Here is a 25,662-nt window from a genome sequence, read left to right on the forward strand (position 1 = left end):
TAGAGACCACGAAATGGTGGAGTTCAAGATCCTTAGGGCGTCAGAGAGTGTGCAGCAAGATTACTACTCTGGACGTCAGAAGAGCAGACTTCGACCTCTTCAGGGAACTGCTTGGGAGGGTGACATGGGATAAAGCCCTGGAGGGAAGAGGGGCCCAAGAAAGCTGGTCAGTACTCAAGGACCATCTCCTCCAAGCCCAGAAGCAGCACATCCCGAGAAAAAAGAAGGCAGATAAGAATGCCAGGAGGACTCTGTGGATCAACAGGGAGCTCCTGGACTTAAGTGCAAAAAGAAAGCCTATAGGGAGTGGAAGCGGGAACACAGAATCATTAAACGGCCTGGGTTGAAAAGGACCATAATGATCATGACGACACACCTTTCCATAGGAAGAACACAAGGGATGATGTGAGGTTGGTGGCTATGGAAACACGTGAGCATGGTCAAGAGGGTATCAGGGCTTCTCCCACTCATAAGGTGGCCCAGCTCAAGTGCATCTACACCAATGCACGCAGCATGGGTAACAAACAGGAGGAGCTAGAGGCCATTGTGCAGTCAGAAAACTATGATATAGTCACCATCACGGAAACATAGTGGAATGACACACACGGCTGGAATACTGTGATTGATAGCTACTGACTTTTCAAAAGAGATAGGCAAGACAGGAAAGGTGGTGGTGTAGCCCTCTATATTAAGAAAGAATACGAATGTATGAAAATTAATGATGGTGATGATAGGGTTGAGAGCTTATGGGTTAGGATAAAAGCGAAGGCCAATAAGACTGACATAATCGTGGGAGTCAACTACAGGCCACCCAACCAGGACAAAGTGGTGGACAAGATACTTTATGGACAGTTGGGTGAGGTCTCGAGGTCTCTACCCTTCGTTCTCGTGGGGGACTTCAACTTCCCAGACACCTGCTGGAATTATAATACAGCAGAAAGGGAACAGTCCCGGAGTTTCCTAGAGTGTGTGGGAGACAACTTCCTGACACAGCTGGTGAAGGAGCCAACAAGGGGAAGCAAAATCCTGGATCTGCTGTTTGTTAACAGAGAAGGCCTTGTGGGGGATGTAAAGGTTGGAGGCCGTATGGGGCAAAGTGATCACGACATAATAGACTTCTCAATCCTTGCTGAACCTCAGAGCGAAGTCAGCCAAACTGCAGCCTGGGACTTTCAGAGGGCAGACTTTGGCCTCCTTTGGAGCAGGGTTGAGAGAGTCCCTTGGGAGGCAGTTCTGGAGGGCATGAGAGCCCAGGACGGTTGGGAATACTTTAAGAAAGTTATTTTAAAGGTGCAGGAGCTGACCATCCCCAAGTCACAGAAGACGAGCCGTCGGGGTAGAAGACCAGTCTGGCTGAACAGGGACTTTAACCTGGAACTCAGGAACAAAAGGAAAGTTTATGGTCTTTGGAAGAGGGGACATGCAACTTATGAAGATTACAAGTACATAGTGAAGCTGTGCAGAGAGAAAATTAGAAAAGCCAAAGCCCAGCTAGAACTGAACTTGGCCACTAAGGTGAAGAACAACAATAAATATTTCTATAAATACATCAACAGTAAAAGGAGGGCTAGGGAGAATCTCCATCCCTTGTTGGACACTGAGGGCAACACAGTGACCAAGGATTAGGACAAGGCTGACGTACTTAATGCCTTCTTTGCCTCAGTCTTTAATAGTAAGACTAGTTACGCCCTGGGCACACAGCCCCTTGAGCTGGCAGATGGGGATGGGGAACAGAATAGGCCATGCACAATCCACGATGAGATGGTTTTGGACCTGCTCCGAAAGGTAGACACTCACAAGTCCATGAGGCCAAATGGATTGCACCCTAGAGTGCTGAGGGAGTTAGCGGATGTGGTTGCCAGGCCGCTCTCCATCATCTTTCGACAGTCCTGGCTAACAGGGAATGTCCCAGTTGACTGGAGACTTGCCAATGTGATTCCCATCTTCAAGAAGGGCTGGAAAGATGATCCTGGTAGCTATAGAACTATCAGTCTCACCTCGGTGCCAGGGAAGGTTATGGAACGGATAATCTCAGGAGCCATCATGGATCAGTTAAAGGTCAACCAGGGGATCAGGCCCAGTCAGCATGGGTTTATGAATGGTAGATCCTGTTTGACAAACCTGATTTCATTCTATGACAAGGTGACCCGCTTAGTGGATGAAGGCAAGGCTGTCGATGTGGTCTACCTGGACTTCAGTAAGGCCTCTGACACTGTCCCCCACAGCATCCTTGTGGAGAAGCTGGCTGCCCGCGGTTTGGATGGGCATACGCTCTGCTGGGTGAAACACTGGCTGGATGGCCGGGCCCAGAGAGTTGTGGTCAACGGAGTTAAATCCAGTTGGCGGCCAGTCAGGAGCGGTGTCCCCCAGGGCTCGGTGCTGGGGCCTCTTCTATTCAACATCTTTATCAATGATCTTGATGAGGGGATTGAGTGCACCCTCAAGTGCACTCAAGTAAGTTTGCAGACAACACCAAGTTGGGAGGGACCCAGATAGACTGCATCGATGGACCAAGGTACACCGTATGAGTTTCAATATGGCCAAGTATCGGGTCCTGCATTTTGGTCACAACAACCCCAGGCAACCATACAGACCTGGGGAGGAGTGGCTGGAAAGCTGCCTGACGGAAAGGGACCTTGGTGTGCTGATGGACAGTTGGCTGAATATGAGCCAGCAGTGTGCCCAGGTGGCCAAGAAGGCCAATGGCATCCTGGCTTGTATCAGGCATGGTGTGGTGAGCAAGACTAGGGAAGTAATCCTGCCCCTCTACTCGGCACTGGTGAGGCCTCACCTCAAGTACTGTGTTCAGTTTTGGGCGCCTCAGTACAGAAAGGACATGGAGGTGATGGAGCAGGTCCAAAGAAGGGCAACAAGGCTGGTGAAGGGCTTGGAGAATATGCCCTACGAGGAGACACTAAAGGAACTGGGGCTGTTTAGTCTGGGGAAGAGGAGACTGAGGGGAGACCTCATTGCTCTCTTCAAATACCTGAAAGGTGATGGCAGTGAGAGCGGGGCTGGTCACTTCTCACTGGTGACAGGTGACAGGACAAGGGGAAATGGCCTCAAGTTGCGCCAGGGGAGGTTTAGGTTGGATATCAGGAAAAACTTCTTTAAAGAAAGGGTTGTTAAGCACTGGAACAGGCTCTTCGGGGAGGTGGCTGAGTCACCATCCCTGAATGTGTTTAAAAACCATTTCGATGTGGTGCTCAGGGACATGATTTAGCAGTGAGTTGTTAGAGTAGTATGGTTAGGTTGCGGTTGGACTTGATGATCTTGAAGGTCTTTTCCAACCTGAGCAATTCTATGATTCTATGATTCTATCATCTAGTCTCAACCCCCCTGCTGTGGGCAGGGTTGCCAACCACTAGACCAGGCTGCCCAGAGCCACATCCAGCCTGGCCTTGAATGACTCCTGGGCAACCTGTTCCAGTGTCACCACCCCCTGAGTGAAAAACTTCCTCCTAACATCTAACCTAAACCTCCTCTGTCGTAGTTTAAAACCAATCCCCCTTGTCCTATCATTATTTACCCTCATAAACAGTCATACCCTCCTGTTTATACACTCCCTTCAAGTAGTGGAAGGCCGCAATGAGGTCTCCCTGGAGCCTTCTCTTCTCCAAACTAAACAAGCCCAGTTCCCTCAACCTTTCTTCACAGGAGAGGTGCTCCAGCCCTCTGATCATCTTAGTGGCCCTCCTCTGGACCTGCTCCAAGAGCTCCATGTCTTTCCTGTGCTGGGGGCTCCAGGCCTGGATGCAGTACTCCAGATGGGGCCTCACAAGAGCCAAGTAGAGGGGGACAATCACTTCCCTCTCCCTGCTGGCCACTCCTCTTTTAATGCTGCCCAGAACACAGTTGGCCTTCTGGGCTGCCAGCGCACACTGCTGGCCCACGTCCATCTTCTCGTCCACAGGACCCCCAAGTCCTCCTTGAGAGTAGCCCTGCAGAGATCTTCCCCCAGTTTGTAAAAATACCTGGGATTGCCCTGGCCTAAGTGTAGCACCTTGAATTTCGCCTTGCTGAACCTCATTAGGTTCTCATGGGCCCAATTCTCCAGCCTGTCCAGGTCCCCCTGGATGGCTTCCCTTTCCCTTACTGTATCGACTGCACTGCTCAGCTTGGTGCCATCTGCAAATTTAACCCTCATTCTGAACCCTCGCCTGAAACATAACCCACATTTCCTGGAAGGTTGTGAATGCCTCCTCCTTGGAAGCATTCATGGCCAGACTGGATTGGGCTTTGAGCAACCTGGTTTAGTAGGAGATGTCCCTGCATGTAGCAGGGGGGTTTGAACTAGCTGATCTTAAAGGTCCCCTCCAATCCAAACCATTCCATGACTCTATGTATATAAATTATAAATATATATGTACACACATATAGTGGCAGTGCATGCTCAAAAAGTTTTTGGTGGTTACAGTACATGACCAAAAACATCTGGAGAGCATCACCCTTGAGGATTCCAACATGCAATTACTGCTGCCATTTCGAAGCTATCTAATGAAGATGCTGGTGAGATACAAGCCCTGTTTTCCGTCTCTTCTCAACTATGAATTATATAAATGGGTCAAAATCTAAGAGGCAGATTTATGAGCTCTGATCTTTTGTTAAGCAGCATAGATTTGCAAAAAGAAAAAAAAAGAAAATTACTCAATTTTTTCTTTGTTTTCAGGAAATGCAACTTAGAAGTTTCTCATGAATCTCTCCCCTCCATTTGTACTTATTGTCAGCATCTGATGAAACATTTGATTTCCCTTATGTGGCCAGATAAACATGACAATATGTAAGCTACGTGTGTCAATCAAGATGGTAACTTAGAGTATTTGCAAATGGGAATAATGAACCCCCTTAAAAACTTAAAAAGAGAAAATTTAGTGTTTTTTGTTTGTTTTTTTAAATAATTTGGGAGCCCTCACTTGTACAAAAAAAATGGTTGACAGATAAAATCTGGCTCTATAAGCAGTAGGTATGTTATAAAGTATGGAATGGATTTCAATGTGCAAATTCAGAAAAAGAACATTTCATTCTTACCCAAAATACCAGATCAGATTTTTTAATCTCTTTTTTAATCTGGAATGACAAGGACATAGAACTGCTGACTGAACAGAAATTTGTAATGATGTCTGTAATCACTGTAAGGATGCTTGGGCTGCGTGATTTAGGAGAATGTGAATAACAAGACACAAAGTAATAATGAAACAGAGAAAATACACCAATCACTCTTCCTCAGCATCACCTAACAAAACACGGGATGGGTGATGAGGTTAAAAAGTAATATTCATATATATTTTTAATTAAAATAAAACTCTTCATTATAAGAACATCTACAATTACACTGAGTGAAACAAGTACAACAATTTTGAATATGGCATGCCATACAACATCAGGCATTGACAAGGGGTTAACTAAGTTACAGAATCACCCAGCAAGAGAATAAATCTACCTATTGCTCATAAGTAGTTATTTATATCTTCTTTGAAACAATTTGAACTGGTTAGTACAAGAATAGGTCTGAGGCACTGCAACAGCAAGTTCTTGGTGGGAGGAAACAGGAAAACCAAAAGCCAGCAGTGTACAAAGATGTGAGCAATGGAAATAGACGTTTTGGATTCACTGGAAAAGATCATTTTTTCTTGTTTTTATTTTAATTCTGTATGTCTATATTGCAATATGCTGCTATTACTCAAAATTAAAATCCTGGATAATATTTTTCTTGTTATTTATCCTATCTAAAACTAGCTAAAGAAGCAGCAATAAAGTTTAAGTAAAATGTAATTTCCTGTTTTCTGAAATCATTATTTCATTTAGAAGGAACTGAAAAAATAAAAACCTGACATCAGTCTCTCTCTGCATTTTTAGAACTGCACATTTGACTTTCTCACCATTCAAATCTACCTACAACAACCTGCCAACAACATTAAAACAATTTAAAAAAAACCAAATGATTCTTAAAAGTACCCTCCCATCTTCCTTCATGAAGAATTCTCAATTTTTTTGTTTACTTTTAATTTGGAAGATAACTTTGTTGTGAGTTCCTCCAGGAAATTCAATTTCCATCTTTAGCACTGGTATAATATAGCTATCAGAAATCAAGCATCGGAACAGAAAAGTTACATGGTCACCCTTCTCAGCTTTAGGAAGCTAATACTGTAAACTGAATCGCAAGACTGAATGAAGATTGAATTCTTGGCTACACCACAGAAGTGTAATGAAAAAGTGGTGTCTGACATAGCTCCTGTTCTACACATGGTGAACATTTCAGGCTCAATCTGTCTGCCCAAAAATAGGCACAAAAAATCATTTAGAGGTTCTAGACTATATCCACAGGGCTGGCAAGCATGATGTAGGACATGAGAGATGCTCTTCTGGAAAGGCAGCTGGAGGCTAGGGAAGGTATTCTAGTATTTTAAAGATGACACTATACACCTTGGCAACTGTGTGAGCCCTTCCTGTATAATTTCTTTTTTTTTTTTTTTTTTTTAAGATATGTATCAGTAAGGAAATTAAAAATTGCAAAAAAAAAAAAAGTAGCAGTGCAATACACAGTTTGTATTGTTTTACAGTTTGCAGGTATATCCTTGAAGGATGTTCATCCTGACAGTTTGACTAATCCTGCCTCTTGATTTTTCAGTTTCAAGTTTTACTTTCACTTGAATTCAATTAGCTCAAGGGTTTAGATTCCCTCTTAACTCCTACGTTATTTTAGTTACAGTCAACTAACACAAGCCACAAATCATGTATTATAGTTTACTTCTACAAATCCTTTTTCTGAGGGCTTCTTAAGAACTTGCCAGCTGGCTGATCACAAAATGATACACATTCCTGAACAAGCCACTGGCCAGATTCAAACTCTAATAGAGGTGATGAACACAGCAGACACTGGTGCCTTCACAGTTACAGCTGATAAGTATGCCAGTATTTGACTCTACACTCCAAGATAAATACAGATGTAAGTTTACTTCCTCTTACTTAAAGTTTCTTTGTCAACCTAATAGACAAACACTCTACTTTCTTTTTTGAGCAAACTTTAGTCTTAAATTATGCCACCATAAATTGGCATCTTTAAATGAAGACTCAGTTTAAGATCTAACTTCTAAGAATACAGAAAAATAATCCCACTACACAGATTTATTTAAAAATTTTAAATATTCTTTATGGCCTTCATGACTGCTTCACCTATATTCCTTTCCTGTACACTCGTTTGCAAACTTCCAATACAATTCATTGAACACATACAGTAAAAAAAGTATTTGCTATTGAATTTCAGATTTTTCAATTTTCAGTTATACACACAAATTGCATTGCTATCAATAGACTGCATACTTGAAGGCAGAATTTAACTGAAAATATTTCCAAGTGGAAAGCCATTTCAAAAGGTTTGTCTATTTAGATTGCATTACTGTTATGTTGTAAATCTACAAAAAAAGAGAACATCCTACATAGAAAAAATAGGAGTTTCAAAAAATTTAAAATTACTTACAAGCTGTTCAGACTTTACACCGTAGAGCTGAATGGTCTTTGCTACATTTTTGGCCACAGCTAAACTGAGGTCTGGATCAACAGCAGCCACATTTAGCTCACTAGAAGCAAAGATTGCAAATCTTAATTAATAACTTAGCAGTGCTGTATTTAATTGATAAAGAATTAACTATGAATACACAGTCATGCAGCAAGTCAAATTAGAGAAAGTAATACATAACCGAGTCTTTCTAGGCACTGTAATTCAGTTTACAATTTAATAAGTCATTTGGGAATTTTATGTGCAGAATGTTCCTATTCTGGTAAAAATGAGCAAAGTTTAGGAATGACACTTCAGTATGAAATCACTATTAGTAAGCCATTCAAAAATATTGACTGCAATTAACTACATTCAAGCTTTGGCAGCAGCCTTCAAACATTACAGGTGAATACATAGTCATTCAACTCTGGAATTACATGAGCTGTGCAGAAATACCCAAGGGATGCCTTAGCTTGACACAACTAATAAGCTGTGTTTTAGGCAATACAGTGTAGCAACAAAGGCATCAAGGGAGTGACAAGGTACAAATGGAAGACAGAAAAGACATTTAAATCACTTCCAGTATTCCTTGTTCATGGAACCCCACAGACCTCCATCAGCTGGAGCTGCACTCGTATATGTCTACTGTGAATGCAGACAAGCACAGAGGGCATCTTAAGCGAATGTAATGCTGCTAGTGATTAGTTTCTCTCAAGAACTTATAACGAGTCCCTTCTCATCTTTCCTGTAGGCCGCCTGGAATGCCGCAGTGAGGTCTCCCCAAAGCCTTATCTTCTCCGGACTAAGCAACCTCAATTCTCTTATCCTCTCTTCACAGGAGAGTTACTCCAGCCCTTATGTCTTTCTTATGCTGCATGCCCCAGAGCTGAATGCTATTTTCCCTTTTCCTAAGGCAAGGAGGAAAATAACATCAACAGCTGCACAGATAAGCATTTTCTGAGCATTTCCAACTCTCAGTCACAAGTACAGCATCAGTATTTAATATTAACCAAATACACACACATACACATACACTGTCATGCACGCTCACAGTGTGAGAACACTGCCCACCATTTTCAGGTTCTATTACACAGACTAGTCCTTACCAAAACCTTAGGAGTGAAAATACTCTCCTTCTAATTTAAGCATCTAATTTTACAAATTCTAACTGGAATCATCATCTTCAATTATTATCTTGCTGTATCTTCACTGTAACAGATTACTTACATCAGGGATTATCATTTGCAGACAAGTAACTATTATTTTATCTTTCATACAGCCAGAATAGTTAAGATACCAGACATTTACCGTAGGTTTAAAATTTCTCTTCCTCATGTTTTGTAAGCTTCCACAATTAAACTAAATGAATATTTCAGTTGTTCCAGAACAACTAAATTCAGAAGATAAATCCTGAGTTAATTTTTATGATAATCAGTTATAGAATTAAAGAGTAACCAATGTTTTATTGGTAACAGTCTCATTTCTGAAGTTGTAACTTAAAAGAAAAATAAGTCACTGAAGATTACATTTTTCAATGTATTATATGTGCATACCTGGCTATCGTTTTAATGATGCTGTCAAGCTCATCAGAAGAGGGAGGATTCCGACCTCCAGGAGGGAAGACAAGATTGATGGGATCAAAGAGTCGAGATAAGGATTTTGACAAATAAGCAGCTTCATACTGTTGCAGTGAATCTTTCAAGGCTTTTTCTGGGCTGTGAGGATGAGACAAAATTACTACATTTTAAATTAAAGGACCCAGTAGCATTGAACCTTTTTGGGTCGTACAAGCTTTACAATATCCAATATGTTTTTTCTTTCTGCTAACCAAGTACATACACTTGACAAAAAAATTGAATACTGAATAACAGCTTGCTTTTCACTTGAATCACATAATTGGCCAGGCAGCCATCCTGGATAGTTCAATACAGTTCCCAGCCCTTTCTTTAAGACCGATGTGGAATCCCCAGTTCAAGGTATTCTTGAGAAATAGTTCTATAAACATTAGTAATATCTAGAACTGCAATCGAAGACCTTTTTGTATTCCAGTGTTTCATTAGAAGATATTTTGTGATCAATTATACACTTCAAACAAAAACAAAAATACTCAAAACCAAATACATACAAAAAAGCCTCTCCTGGTAGAGGTATGTTTATAGAAAGCTTCAGATAGAAAGACCCATCTTAAAATTACAAAGCTTTAGTCCTTAGAATTTGTATTGGTGAAAATGATTAAGTAGTAGTTTTGTGAAATATTTTATTTCATTGTCAGAAAAGTCTGATGAACATTTTCCTTTGCTTCCACTTAAATCATGATACCTCTTCCACTGACTGCTCAGAAACATCTTTAAGACAATATAAATCTCACCTAAAATAATCACTTTATTTTGCAAAAGTCTAGAAATCTTAATGGTCTTAATCTTAATAAGCCCATTACAGTTTAATCATTCCAATATCTACCAATCAAATAATGTTTTTCTACGATCTATAAACATACAAACGGTGAATCATTACGAAGTGAACATCTGTCACACTCCAGTGATTGCGATATCATTAACAGAAAGCTATTGCTGTAATTGCAACACATATAAAACTGAATTTTGATCATTCTGCTTTTTCTTTTCCCAAAGAAACAAACAAACAAAAAAACTAGTTCCACAGTAACATTATCAGGCATTTTAAGAAGGACAAATTAATCTACCACTTTTAATTACATATTCTAACAAGAATCTCACAGCTCTAAAATAGCATTAAAAGAATTTACAAGAGGCAAAAATAATTTTTTAAAAATTTTCCTAATAAGACTAGTTGATTAACACCAAATATTCTTAAATATACTCTGTTTTATTGCACAGTACCAAGCTTTATTTTATTAGGGTTCATAATACATACTCATAATCTTGGGTTTTTTGCATGAATATGTCCTGTGCATCTTCCTCCATTTGTTGCAGTTCGGCAAAGAGATCAGGACTTCCACTTGTGTTAAAATTCCTCTGAATATTTTGACTGTATTGTTGCAGGCGCTTCCACAAGTCATTATAAAGTCTCAGTAATTTAGGGTATTCTCCTTCAAAAGCTTGTTTCAAAAATGTAGAAGCTACAAAATGAAGCAGTAAGTAATATGCATTACTAAGTTTAATTTATTTGATTCGTAAGAATAATCTGTACCCTTGCATTTAAATCAATGAATGATATCTAATGTCATTCCCCCTTTAACACTGCTAATGTAATATTTATAATTACTTTGAAAGTGGTATGAGCGATCATGTTACATGAAGTTGATGATGATATGTATCCAAAGCTTCAGTATAAACTCCACAATTCAAATACTGGACAGGGGAATCTTACTTTGCGTATTAAATATACTAATCATGGTCATGAATCGTTTAGAATCAAACTTAATTGTTAGTACTACTATTCATTTTAGTCCAAAGTGTGATTAGAATTCACTGAACAAAGATTTTCTAACAATAGCTTGGCAGGGGAAGAAGCATGGAGCTTTGCAACTTTCAAGATACTCGTTTATTACAAATAACGTCTATAAGCCAAACTCTATGAAATCTGCTTTTACACACACCTCTTAAAACAATGTACGTAAAATGTAATTCCAACACAAATAAATAATGACAAAACCGGCAGAAAAGTCAGCATTACCTTCATCCTTTAAAAGCTTGCCAAAAGTAACAGGAAATGAAACAAATGTACAACTGCTTTAGACACCGATGTTAATCTTGATCTAACATCACTCATACTTCATGGATTTCCTCATTACATTAGGAGATTAACAATGTTACATTCATTCGTAGGTTTTTCAAGTTTTAGACATCTGCCCCATTTGACTCAGCCCATCCCATCAACTCAAGTACATTCTAATTCTGAATACTGGAGGATTCACATTTATTTTCAAATGCAGAGCTATATTAGGTCACAGAACAATGTTCATGCTTTTTTCTGATATTCCTCTGGTCTATATGATCCTGAGAGTCTATGATTCATGTCAGTGGATTCAATCACTTAGAATTAACATATTAAAGGTGAACACTTTTATATAGACATATCACTTAAAAAATTAAGTCTACTTGCTGTAAGTAGTTTTCCCCGAACTCAGATGTGGCAAAGTAAAAACAGCACTCAGTTTAAAAATCCAAATGCTCTGAATGTTTATATATGAAACATTAAAAGTTACAAGTAACAAAATAAAATCTAAGAGTTACCTTACTTCTGAAATGTTGATTGATCCCTTTAACTCATGTCACAATTTTACAGTCTTAAAACCTTATGCTGAAAACAGCACACATTCTGCATGAACATATGAGATCCCTAGTATGTACCTACCGCTGTTAAAGTATGTGTAAAGCAAACAGTAAAATTAATATGTTTTAACACAAGATGAATTCATTTTCTTCTGCAATCATCTAGTTACTTAGCAACCACTGAACATGAATCAAACAGCTACTTCCTCAAATTATACTGTTGCCATTTAGCAGAGCAGGATCAAAATCTGAAGGGCCAATGAAATAGGTGAGATCACAAGATTAATGCAAACTTTATGCACTTTGTATCTGGAAAAGATTCACTATATACTCTGTATACAACTATGAAAAATGTATTTGTGAAAGCACCAAATATGATGAAATTGCATGCTGCATTAATATGACAACAGTACTCATATTTACAACATGATTTAATATTGCTGGTTGTTTCTGCTAGGTATTTATTACATATGTGCAGAACATTGTGTATAGTCAGAACACTACCAATTATCTATATTTAGACAAGACACAATTTTAAAGAATCTCAGCTCCTATTTATAAGGTTTGCAAAAATGGCTAAAATCAGTCTTTTGCAGCTGACAAGTGTTCGACAACAGAAGAATGTATAGATTGCTTTTTAAAATCGAATTACTACTTAACGACTTCAGCAAACTCATTCACTTTAGAAAGTATAATGAGATCCCAAATGTTTTTATTTCCACATACAGTTGGCCTAAATACGGGTTTTTATTAGGTTATGACTGCTTAATGGAACAGAAAACATTTTTTTTTTTTTTCCAGAAAACTCAATTACAATTTAGGAATGTTTCGTTATAAAACCACAAAATTTTAAATTCACAGACCCAGCACTAAGTGAACCACTGCTGTTAGAAGAGGAGATAACGAGCAAATAACTTATGGAAATGAGAGATTCAAAATAACTACAAAATACATTACGAATCATTTACACTGAATACTTACAGTCTGTTGCTGACTGAAACTGAGAGGATAGAGTCCGAGTTACTGCAGTCCAGAATTTGTACAAAATATCAGACTGGCCATCCTGATAGCAAAGGAGAAAAGAAAAGAAAAGAAGGTTTCAAAGCAAACTCTTTTCAAAGAATCTTAAATATTGGAAATGCTTCCAGTCACAGCTCTTTTACCAATACTGAGAACCAAAACTAAGTAAACAAAGTCTGAGAAGTTTTCCTCAAGTTTAAAACTAGGAAAATTACTTGGGAAAACAAAAATTAAAGCTTCAGTCATCTCTCAAATCCTTTCCCTTATACTTGAGGGAAATGCTCCGAGCTCTCTGGCAACCAATCTTTCGGAAAAAGGTATGAGCGCAGAAAGAAACAGCACACCTTGGAACTGTGTCAGAAAATCTCTTCGCATTGCAATGACCTTCTCATTCAGTGGGGATTCTCATGCTGACTAAATCACAGCAATGACTGTTAGCGGCATTATGACATGTTTACAGATTGCAATCAGGAATCAGAACTAGTCCATGCTGCTCTGCTTCGCACAGAACAGAAGAATTTCCAGTTCCAAAGCCCTTAACAACCAAAAAGATACACTGAACTTCACAGTTGGCTCCTCACCACCTTGTGTCAACAGAGCTGGCTGGCAGCAGTGAAAACAAGGTAGCGTACTCTTGAAAAAAAGACATTTGAAACTACAAGCCATTTAGTTACTCCCCCATTTCACAGCTCGAAGTAAATTAGAGTACGGTTTCCATTTCTCTCTTTTGCTCTCTTCTTGTTTGTGTCTCTGAGCCACAAAAATTGCAAGAGATGATGGTGAGCATTCTATCCTGCCCCCTAGTTGCATGCCTGGATGGCTGTCCAGTGTTTTAGTCAGAGAATCACAGAATGGTTTGGAAGAGACCTTAAAGACCATCTAGTTCCAAATCCCCCGCTGTGGGCAGCGAAACCTTCCACTGGACCAGGTTGCCCAAAGCCCCATCCAACCCGGCCTTGAACTCTTTATGGGAGAGGAAAGCTCTCAACAGAACATTTTTTTTCATATACCTATGCAGTATACTGACCTTCCTGTATAAATTTACCACTTTGAAGAAACCACTAACTATGCAAATGATTATCTGCAAAATGTGCTCAGAAAGAAAAAACAAAACACCCAGCAACGATTACAGATGTCAGCAATGCTGAGAATTTTAGGCTGGCACTTGGCTGCTTCTATTCTGATTCACTCTGAAAGATCCAAGTTTTTAAATCAAAGCACAGCATTCACAGCAAAAGATGCATTTAAGTAAAGGGCTCAACACTGTAATCTTTGTCAAAGATGGATGCATTTTCTGAGGTTTCCTTTTGGTGCTGCCCATGACATACTATGAGAAAAATGGAAAAACAAAAAACTGAACCAAACCACATGTTCTTGTTAATAACACAAGCTCTTTCAAATATAAAAGTTCAGCCACTCCAAACTGAATTACTACTCAAGATGACAGAGGAAAAAAGAACACACACTATTCACTTGCATTGGCACAAAGCGATGAGAGTCTTCAGAATGCCCTACATTAGTAGGGTACCACTGCATTCAATTTGAAGATCTGGTCATTGAAAGATTGCAAGTTCGAGTTCAAGTTTTCAGTTCAAAAACTATCACCTTAGAAATTTTATATAAAACTTGTAAATCAGTCAAAAATAAACTGAGACATATAATTTTTTTTTTAAATATCAGATTATCAGACAGAATGCTTTCACAAATTCTAAGATTAGACAAAGAATTCATCCAATCATACCCCTTATATAGACATAAGTGGTAGAATAGACAAAGGAGGATAAAATCTGTAGTCGTGTTAAGAACTGAGAGAGAACATCTTTTCTGCTGTTGGGTATCCAGGATGATGGGAGGCTCATACCTGAAAAATGTATGAGAATTAACACAGAAAACTAACATCAACATGAATGATGGAATCTCATTTGTGACTGCCTGAGGACACTTACAGATTTAGAAACCAGACTAACCAATTCCATAGCTATATTTGTGTCTTCCGTAAAACTGCAGTGGATTTTCATGTATGGGAAAAATATAATAGTAATATTAGACAGTGATTCAGAAGGTGCACTGCACAAAAGGTCTTTTTTTGGATAAATTGATTATTATAGCATAAATAGGAAATCACTCAGTTCTTCATTTCAGTTTCATATTTAAAATAAGAAAATTACCATAAAATAAATGGGCTTTCACATAAGCTATAAAATAAATTAATTAGCTTTCATATTCTCTATCCCGATCTGGAACAATATTTGCCTATTCAGCATGGTAACTCAATTAAATTTCTAAATCATCTAATGGATATGGAAAAATACTTACAGGCCACCTTCAAATAACTTTCTTTCATTAGTGTAATCACCATCTACACCTCTATTATAGTCTCAGCAGAAAATACAATGATTAAATGTGGCCTTGAAAACAAACTTGCATACCGTCTGTCCACATCTGTCTTAACTGTGATTCAGCATTGTGACAAATAACAGTAACAAAAACCTGAAAATATTTAATATTGGAGGGAAAATACGTAACATTTGCATGTAACTATACATCCATATATAATATATATAAACTCAGACGTATATATGTATGTATTCATGTAAACATTTGCATTGTAGCCACAGCCGTATCAGTTAAGTCTCTGCCCATTAGTTTCCATCTTTAGACCTGGGTAAATGGTATTAACTTAGCAACATTTTACAATCATCAAGGCCTCTGTGACTTGGCTATCCAACTGTATTATGCATGAGGAAATAGAGTGGAAAAATACATGGAAAATTCAAAGATTTTATACTGATCGACGACTCAGTCAAAAATGTTTAGGGGACAAAAAAGATTAATGACCCATTTTCAGAACAACTGAAAACACTATCTCGGGAGTTACTACCAGTTGCTTCTATAGTGTGAATGGTGATATTTCACTTTGCCCAGTGCTGAGATGTGGTCACTCTGGAGGTGAAATACAACTGCTGATTAGTAGTATGCAAAAGACCACATGAGAGTTTCTGGCAGGAACTAGAGAATACTTTTGCTTATACAAACACCGGGGAGAATATAACTGGGAGGACTGTAGTTACTAAAATGAGAATGCAACAAGGCATTAGCATTAGATACATCTGCTGGGATATAAAAATGTGATATGCAACCACAACCACTCAGAAAACATTTATTTATTTTGTTTAAACCTGCAACTTCTTTGCTTACATATTACCTCAGTATATTATTTTCTTATGTTAGGTACCTCACTGCTTTTTTTTTTTTAAGGAAAGTATTCTAACATTACTTCTATGCTGTAGATCACAACAGAAATTGTAATTTAACTATTAAAAATCTAATGTGCAATTCCATTTGACAACAATCAATACTAAAAAAGGACACAAAAGAAGTTCCAAAAGGAACGTTTTACTCCAGCTTAGCAGAAAGACTGAAGGAACGTTCCTCTCTCCTGGACAGCTTCTTCAAGGACTTAGAAAGACAGACAGGATGAAGGAGAATAGGAAAGGGCAGTCAGCAGTGCTTGCCTGAAATGCACACAGCAGATCTATGATGCATCTTATCATAATGGTAAGTCTATAAGCCTTCCCCTGTGTTTCATACAGCACTGTGTGCAACATCCCAACAATATCAGAAAAGAACTGCTCTTTTGGGCTCTTCACTTTCAGAAGCTGTAATCTAGCTGAAATTGCATTCCTGTCAAATTTGGTCCTCCACTATACTTACACCAAATCTCCTCACTGGTAGACAACACATGGGAGTTCTGGGTGCACTCACATTGTGATTAAATGTGTAGAAGTGATTCTTTTTGGTGCAAACCCGTCTTGTGTCTATACTTGATGCCCTTCAGTGCTTGGCGTCTCAACAGACTATCACTAGGTCAGTAGACAAGCAACCTCATCGCTAGCTTAAAAAGAACAATTTCTGCCATTAAACAGCATCCGTAGCACATCATCATATTTCTGTAGCAGAACCCACAATGGTGTGCTAATATTTTTCATCAATTAACATTCTGAGCCTTTAAATTGGGAATGTTCCATTTCTCTTATGAAAACTAAATAAAAGTGAAAGAAGCTATACCCTCCCCAAAATAAAAATGCTTGCTTTGAAATCTAGTCACAGGCAGATTAACGTCTTGTGATACAATCCCTTGTAGCAGGAGCAGCTGACAAGATGAGTAATGAACTGCATCCGATTATCTTTTCAGCTCTGTGGCAATCATTTTCCATCAGCTTTTTATTCCATAACCAACGACACTGGATAAAGATCACTATTCTGTCATACTCCACCCCAGCCCTCATCAGTGGATATGTTTAATAATGCAGAAAAAACCTTTGGAAGGTAAGAGGTCTAATGAGATAGTCTAACATTACTGTTATCTGGGGCAAAACTGCTTTAAGTGGTTACTGCATAGTATACCAAAATCCTTACATAATTTGAAGTCTTTCTGAAGGAAATTAATACACCTTAGCATTTAATGTAATGCCGTTTCCTCTTTTCATATGCAATATGTTCTTTCCTCAACAAAAGAGTCTTAACTGTGATTGATGGTATCTAATACTCAAGACAGGCAAGATTCAGGTTGACGTATACATATTTTTCCTATTATAGAGTACAACTGAATTAAATCTATGAACGTTAATTTCAACTATAGAAATATAAAAAACAGGATTTTTGCCCAAAATCCAATCCATCCTTTATTCTGATCTCACAGTAAGGAGAATCCACACAGAAATCATAATTTGCACCGCTACAAATGCTCTTGGATCAGCCACAGAACTATTTTTTTCATAAAAATCCACTATGAAAATGCTCCTGTATCTAAACTACACCTCATAAACTAATGATCTACCAATTCATACTGAGAATTGAAAGTATTGTCACTGCTGTTCCTGTGCTCAGTGACCACTTTCTTTCCCAGAACTCATAGAGCTGATCAGGCACTCCATTTTGTAGCCTCCATGCAAATTTGCAGATAGTGCAAGACAGTTTAGGTCTGTCTTCCTCTTGTCAATTATTTGATCATAGAAATAAACTGAACAACTGCCCAGTGACATCAACTAGAGCAGCCTTTTGCCATTCTGACCTGGTGCACAGCTGTCGAGAACCAGGGAAATAAACTTGCTTTTGAAAACCATATGAACTATAAGCAGTTAGAATCAAATTGCATCTGTGTAAAATAGGAAAACACAACATATTCCAGTCTGACCACCCACTATAATTTTTTCATTTTTAGTACTTTTTATAAAAAATAGATACTCAGTCACACACTCCATTCACATAGGAATTACTTTTCCATGGAAATTACACACATAAATCAGACAAAACAAGTCCATTAGGCTGGACCACAAACGGCAATTCATTTTCTTAGTAGTAGGGCTCACTTTATTACTGCAAAAAAAATCATTAGTGTAAGACATAATTCAAGAAAGTTTACCCTCATCAGAATAATACATACAGGCAGTCTGTTTGGCTTTCATTGTGTTTCTTATGTATGTGAAATTAGAATGTTCTTAAGTGCTTTGCTGAACCAGCGCCATAATCAACGATCAGCAAAAAAATGTGTTCACTTTTATTACTTAGATTTACTATTACCATAAAGTTACTGTGGTCAATACCGTGCACAGGTATTCTGAAATTTAGAACCCCAAAAAGTTTTTATTTAGATAAAACCGTTAGGAATGCATGATAATGCTGAATAATGACAGGGCCAGGAGACATCCGGATGTGCCAATTCATCCTGCTCGCTTGACTTCGAATATGAAAGCTCAGTCCAACATGCCTTGCACATTCCAGGCAAACACTCACTAGAAAACTCTATTTTAAGATAAGGGCCTGTTAAGCAAATCTTTCTACTGTAAAGAAACAAAATGGAGTCTTCTCCTACTAACATAAATGTAAGTAAGCATGCAAGTTTAATATTTAATGCCAAAAGTTTAGCACTCTTGATAGCCTAGCTCAGAAAGAGTCTACATTTAGTAGGTGTTGAATTAAAAGCAGCCCACTAACCTTTCCAGAAGAGACTTTAGGCCACACATAAACAATTCTACACTTTTAAAAAGCTGAGATCCAGAGCTTCAAAAAAAAAAAGGGCTGTTATAGCACAGAGACTGTAAACTGTTATCTTCTCTGCAATGACTTATGTTAAGAATTCACATATTGGTATGAAATGAAGAGGAAAAATACATGTATACTGGCATATTAAAAATCCTTTCTTTTTCCCAGTAGTCTTTCAGTGAGTTGTATTATAGATTGTAGACTGTCCGGTTAGCAATGCAAAGCGACATTATTACTCAGTTGTACAGATTGAAAATTTAAGTGAATGTTCCTTGTTTACAGGATCATGAGATTGTCTTCACTGGAAAAAAAAAAACCACTAACAGAATCCAAGTGCTAAAACTCCCTTCCCACTTACATGGAATGACTTGATTCCACAGTTCAGAAAGTATAACCCATTTTCTGCTAATAGCTGTGATTAAGTTAATAAACCACTGAATAATAGTGAGTACCAGTACCATAGGAGCAATGATATTTGAAGATCTGTATCCACTGTTACCTTACAATAATATTAATGTTGCAGATTAGAAAACTGACATAAAGTTACCTCAAAAACAAAAACTCAACAACTTATCCCATTTAGGAAAAACATACCAAGCTCCTCATTAACTTTGCTATTATAGAAATGAAATCTCTTGAGCTGTGTTCTCTATATAACTATTTGGCGTCTGACATTAAATCTAAATTCAATGAATGTCAAAGAAAATACCCCCTTATTTGGTATTAGATAAGAATGCAAGAAAATGCTGAAAAGACATATACTTATTTTTACAAATGTCTCTATTTCCTTCACACTGTAAATTTAGAACTTAATGAGTATAATTTCCCATCTGTGAATTATCATATTTGTGTTTGTCTGAAATAGCTATTCTAACATTTGAATAATAAATCTGACCCACTGATTCTAAACTGGCTTCCCCTTCATGACAATCACTTCCAACTTATTTTTCCCTGCAGAAATTTTGATACTCTGAGTGGAATGTGAAAAACATCTTTATTGTGAAGATCCTTTGAAATGTAAAACAATAAACTGAATATTACCATGCAGCTAGTTGCTGCAGGCTCCTGAAATCAGGCTTTGCATACTAATACATACAGTGTTTTCTATTTGTAATCAAAGGCCATAAAGAAATACGGGACTCAAGAACATTGCTCTAACAACAGAAGACATTTAAAGGACAGTGTAAATATTTTTCCACCAATAAGGCAAGAATGCAAATGATTTAAGAATTCTGTACAGCAAGATCTTATGGGACAGAAATAAGGAACTCTATTTGCACTATTTCTATAGCAACAACATAACCAAATGTTAGACTGCGAACAAAAAGCCATCACACTCAGTAGTGCAATTAACCAGTAAAGAAAGAGGAAAAAAAAAAATCAGTGTGCCGAATAAACCTTTTCTAGTTTCTCAAAGTAGTCTAGATTAAATTTTAAAAAAGATCAGTGAGTATGAATTTTTAATACTGTCTACATTAGAATGTTGTAGGTGAACACATGTCAATAAATGACACCATGACTTTAAAAATGACCTTGATTTTTTGTTTTACTGCAGGGTATAGAATTTCATTACACTGCGTTGATCACCTTGTACCCAAGGTGTAATAGTTTCTAGACTTCCAGCAATAGAGCAACATTTTAAAAAGGTCTCTTTATGCATCAGACAAAAGAAACAAAATCTTTTTTTTTTCTTTTTTTAAATATTAGCTTCTTAGCTGGAATACAAAGAGAGTGCTTTTCCCCAATTCCAGTATTAGAATTCCTACACGATTCCTTGGAAAAACGAATCTGCAAGTAACCAAAATACTTAGGTCTTAAACAGTGTCCTGTATCTTCAAAACTACTTAGAAAAAACATTAATTAATCCTTCCATGCTTCTGCAACATATGCATCAACTGGAAGTAAATGAAGTCAGTGTTTCCAAAAGCCAGTAACTACCCAAGGGACTTGGCAGCTGCCTTCTGTCCACAGAACTGATTTAGTATGCACAGCTGTAACTCTACACTTTCACCTTGACTGTTAGGCACCTCATCCAAGGATGAAGCGATAGTTTGTTACCACGTCCATTCAACCCCAGTGGTTCAGGTTAAGGCTGACAAGAACTGATCACAAAAGGTGACACTGCCATCAAATGTATTTCTTTTCTAATAGTAATCTGACTGTAATCCAGCTGATTTAATAATTTTCAGTTATCACTGAACAACAATCTGCATAGACCCCCAAAAAATCGAAATGAAAATGAACATAGGTCATTATAACCTACTAACCCATGCAGCCTTGACACCATCCCTTCTATTTACAGCTGCACATTTCTGGCAAAGAAACAGGATTAAAGTCCTAGAGAAAATGCAGTGTCATTAGAAGACCATTACATGGGCTCTGTTCCTCCCATCTGAATTAGAACTGAATTACTTTTAACAAGGCTGGCTGTGTACACATGGATCCATTTAAAACTAGAAGTAAGACTCCTTAATTAGTAAGATTTTTTTTTAAAGAGAAACCTTGCAACAGGAGTCAACAGGAAAATTTGTAGGTTTGAAACCTAGAGCATTCTTCAGTACGTTGCGGATGACAAACCTGCTCATTCACCTGTGTTCAGAGCTCCACAAAGTATTGCTAATGCTTAAATAATAAACAGAAACCACAGTAGAAATGGTGCACAAATAATCCAACTCTGCTTCTACAAAAGATACTGGAAAATAAATCACGTACTTGTAATAATAGGTGAAAGATTATTTTGTGGATTCATATAAGGCAGTAATTGGATTATTTTTAATTTTTTCCACTTAGGATTATTTTTATTGAGTCAATTGAATGCGAACATGTGATGTTAGGATGCAGATAACTTCAAGGCAGCAACATTTTTTTAACAAGTTTGGACAAAAGAGAAAAAATAAGATGAAATGTAAGTATGCTTTGGGAAAGAAACACATTTTCCATTTATTTTCTTTATCTGATGTAATTGTGAGGACATTCCCTTCTGTATCGTTAACACCTCGTATTGACAGTGTTGACAACTCCAGAAAATAGCCTGCTTACTCACCAAGCATTCACCAGGAGAGGCAATGATATAAGCCCTCCACAAAACACAGAATAACACTCCCTGTAACTCTCAGCTCACTCTCTTACCCAGAGCCTTACGTAAATGACAGGTTTTGCTGTTTTCCTGAGCTGTTAACAAATGTGGACATCAGCTGACCAAAAGGGATCAAAGGCAAATCTGCTCTCTCACAGACTGTGCCCCTCTTCCCTGACCCCCTACCCATTAGTGGACAAAAGCCAGCTCACCCTCCGTATTGAGCAGACAACACTATCCCCCCTGATAATCATTTGACGCTTTCAGAGTTGTTTCTCACTTTGCAGAACTTTTCACTGATGCCTGTGTAGGAGTGACAGACCCAAAATACATGAGGATCAGAGATCATTTCCAAATCTTCCACAAGGGGCTTAGAGGGATTCTTATCTCCAATTAGGAAACTAGCTGCCATAGGATGATTATGCTCTGCTGTGATTTACACTGAAGTCAATTGGCGTTTAGGTATTAAAATAGCTGAAGCAGGATTAGTCACTACACATAGGAAGCGAAATAAAGCAGAGTAAACTGGAGTAGCCTACTAGCTCTTTGAAGGTGAATTAAGCAACTGAAAAAAGTGATAAACCTAGCCCAACATTAAGCAAACAAAAATATTAACTTTACATTGTTTAAGTCATGTTTGATCCTCAAGATTATGAAAAAAATCACCTATCTTAAAAAAAGTATAAAATTAAATCTATTTTCTCACAAAACCTAAATTAGAATTTATGAATTCTGAATTCTTAGCTTTACTCATCAACTAAGATCTAGTAATGACAGAAGTCTTCTTAGATTAAAAAAGAAAAAGAAAAAAAAGAAAAATATCAATTCAGTCTTAAATGTATTTCTCATTTAAATATCTCCAGGTCTTTTTTTTTTTTTTTTTTGGAAATGCATATTACAGTTTCAGTATTTACAGATCAAAAACGAGTCTATATTTCATTACTAGTATGAAATGGAACAATGTACTATGAGGGCATGACTCCTTTTCAAAGGAGATGTGAATTCCTTTCATATTGTGACAGAGGACAAATGTGAGAATCCAGCTGTGGAAAGGGCAGGATTGGAGCAAACAAAGATGCAAATTCCATCTGCAGATTCTTTCATGGTACTCATGTAAGTCTGGGTATGTCACTTCACTCTTGACCACATTTAATGGTGAAAAAATTTGAAATTGAATTCTGTTACTAAAAAGAGAAACCATAACGTGGAAAAGATGGAGGTGCTGTCACTGTCTTGCTGCTGACCAGCAGTATTTATAAATTTATGAAGCTCTATGCCTCAGTTTCTCTATCTGTCAGATTTTTTAGTTTTATTGATGGGTTGTTCGGTTTTTTTTTTTGGTTTGATGTTGATTTTTTTTGTTTGTTTTGTTTTCTGTTGATTTTGTGAATCCTTTAATTAATTTGTGTTTTTCGAACTATTGTTTGGATACTTGGTTATAACAGGCTGCAACACTACTAAGTATAGCATGGTAACAGGTAATTAGAAGGCCAGAAAGCATATTTCTGAGATCATAACACAAAATTAGGAAAATACAAGCTGTGAAGACAAAAAAAAAATTCCTAACAGAAAAAAAGAGAATGATTTTAAAAAAAAAAAAGCAAGTTGCTTCCTCACTATTAAAGGACTTGTGCTTTCAAAAAGCTGGGTCTCCTCCTCTTACGCTTCCTAGGACGATACTTAACACTGCAATAATCAAAACAAGGAAGCAGATGGACAGGCAAAGTGGTACTGCAGCTGCTGCAGAAGATGACTATAATCATAATGTTGACATCAGTAACAGTAATTAGCGCACAGACTGCAGAGTGGATGATTTTTTTCTATCTTCTGGTGTGGGCATGCTGCCCTAGAGAATGAATTTAATGTTAGTACCTTTAGTGTGTTTTGTTCATTTGCTACATTTATTAATGAAATTGAATATGATAAAGAAAATCCAACTTTTCTGCCTTTCCAAAACATTTGCTGTGGAAAGCATATTTTTTCAGTTTGGATTAATAATAGATGGAATCTTCATTAGTAAATGGCAAATTACCAATTTCTTATTTATATCTATTTTCAATGTACACAACAACCCACACTCTCCCATGTGGCTATCTGGACATACTTTCTGGAATTTCAGCAGCATCTTGTATTCATCTCATTTTGTCTAAAAAACAGCTGTACTGTATGGCGTGACTTCACCCATCTATAGGCTGGTGCCATACCTTTTCAGTAGTACTGTATCATGCTAAGAGAGTTTTAGTAGACCTAGACAAGGATATACCAGTGCTCCTTAGCTGTGGCTCACAGAGAATGACAACCATCACCAAAATAGCTGTTGAAGAGTAAACTCACTGGAAGTGAGGCAACTGTGGGTAAACAAATAGATGGATTTCATTTGGGAAATAAAATTTGTCACTTAGATGTAATCCTGTGATACAAAGTCTGTGGGAAGGAAGGGTTACCAAAGGTAACGTGGAACAGGCCTAGCATACGACAACCCTAATGCCTTTTATTTTCTAATGAGCTTTTCTTCATTCTGCATCTAGCCTCTATTGAAATTCATTTTGCATGTTTCATTTTTCTCCAGAACGATATAAGATTTTCTTTGGCTTCCCTTTATTACTATCCTCAACAACTGGAAAACCTCCTATCCTCTTTTCAAATGCTATTCTACTGAAGAAGAGAACGAAACCGAGAAGGCACAGGGTCAGGATGGGAGACAATCATGAGCACTGCAAGTTCATTTATCTCAGCTCCCTTTCCACGCCAGTTTTTCCAGAATCTTCCAGAGTTCCTCCTTCTGTCTCTAGGTTTTTAAGCTTCTCTTTAAAAAAAGCTGATCTACTGAAGGGATCCATCCATGCAGTAATAGCTATTTTTGCCAAATAAAACATTCTAACAACAACAAAAAATGCTAAAACTTTCTAAGCTTTTTGAGTTGTGGGTTATGTTGTTGTTGTTGGGTTCATTTGCTTTGTGTTTGTTGTTTTTTTGTTGTTGTTGTTTTGGTGTTTTTTTTTCTTTCCAACACAGAAAGAATTTTAAATTGCCCCACAGAAAGGTAATGTTCTATGCAGCATCTTTTGGAGCTGGGTTTAATTGACAGATCAACTTGTACACTGTCCTTAACCTCCATTGTTTGCTTTTACTGTTGAGAAGATCACATTTGCATCTGAACAGCTTCCCCACTGTATTTCAAAAATTAAATTCATGTAAATTAAAAATCCAGACATATACATGGAAAAAGAGATGTCTGTGTAAACACATCTTTTGTTTTTGTTTCTTCTCATCTATCAAGGTAGATGAAAGAGCTTCATAAGCTTCAGCTACTGTTCCTAACACTGAAGGAAACCATTAATCAAATTATCCCAAATACGAATAGAAAACAATGAAATTGAATGGAAAGGAATAGGTATCCAAAAGAACAGCCATGATTATTTTTCAAGGAAAATATTGCCAAGAAGTAGAGAAACAGATGGCTGAAAGTGTTAGATGAAGACACATTTTCCTATGCTAAACTAACAGACTTAATTAATTGCCCAAATCACATGGTATTTTATGGAATGACATTAATGATTAGTAATAAAAACTGACAGTGGTACCTTACCAACCCCCTTTAAAGAAAACAAAAGAAATTATTATAAAAATAACATGTTTCTACCCTACAGATGTAATCCAAAGACCATAAATAAAGCTTGCAGCGTTAGTTTGACTTCCACTGCTTTCCCATGAATATAATTTCAGAATTGTTATCAAGCTCTAAAATTTCAAACAAAAGCATTCCCTCGTGG

General features: G+C 37.5%; 1 protein-coding gene and 1 long non-coding RNA gene across 2 annotated transcripts in view; one reads left to right on the forward strand and one right to left on the reverse strand.

Moving 5' to 3' along the window:
* Positions 1–25,662, reverse strand: part of COG5 (component of oligomeric golgi complex 5) — a 185,938-nt gene that overhangs the window by 39,264 nt on the left and 121,012 nt on the right. Inside the window, exons 11-14 of the mRNA XM_021384587.1 lie at positions 12,730–12,811; positions 10,388–10,592; positions 9,049–9,210; positions 7,478–7,577 (exon numbers count right to left, since the gene is read on the reverse strand). Coding sequence (XP_021240262.1) covers positions 7,478–7,577; positions 9,049–9,210; positions 10,388–10,592; positions 12,730–12,811 — 549 coding nt within the window. The remainder of the gene's footprint in view (positions 1–7,477; positions 7,578–9,048; positions 9,211–10,387; positions 10,593–12,729; positions 12,812–25,662) is intronic.
* Positions 12,829–22,422, forward strand: LOC110392382. Its single transcript, XR_002434335.1, has 4 exons — positions 12,829–13,391; positions 16,216–16,326; positions 16,964–17,097; positions 21,604–22,422. It is a non-coding gene; the product is annotated as an uncharacterized LOC110392382 (long non-coding RNA).

The sequence above is a fragment of the Numida meleagris genome, chromosome 1 (genome assembly GCF_002078875.1).
Source record: "Numida meleagris isolate 19003 breed g44 Domestic line chromosome 1, NumMel1.0, whole genome shotgun sequence".
In the NCBI taxonomy this organism is placed as follows: domain Eukaryota; kingdom Metazoa; phylum Chordata; class Aves; order Galliformes; family Numididae; genus Numida; species Numida meleagris.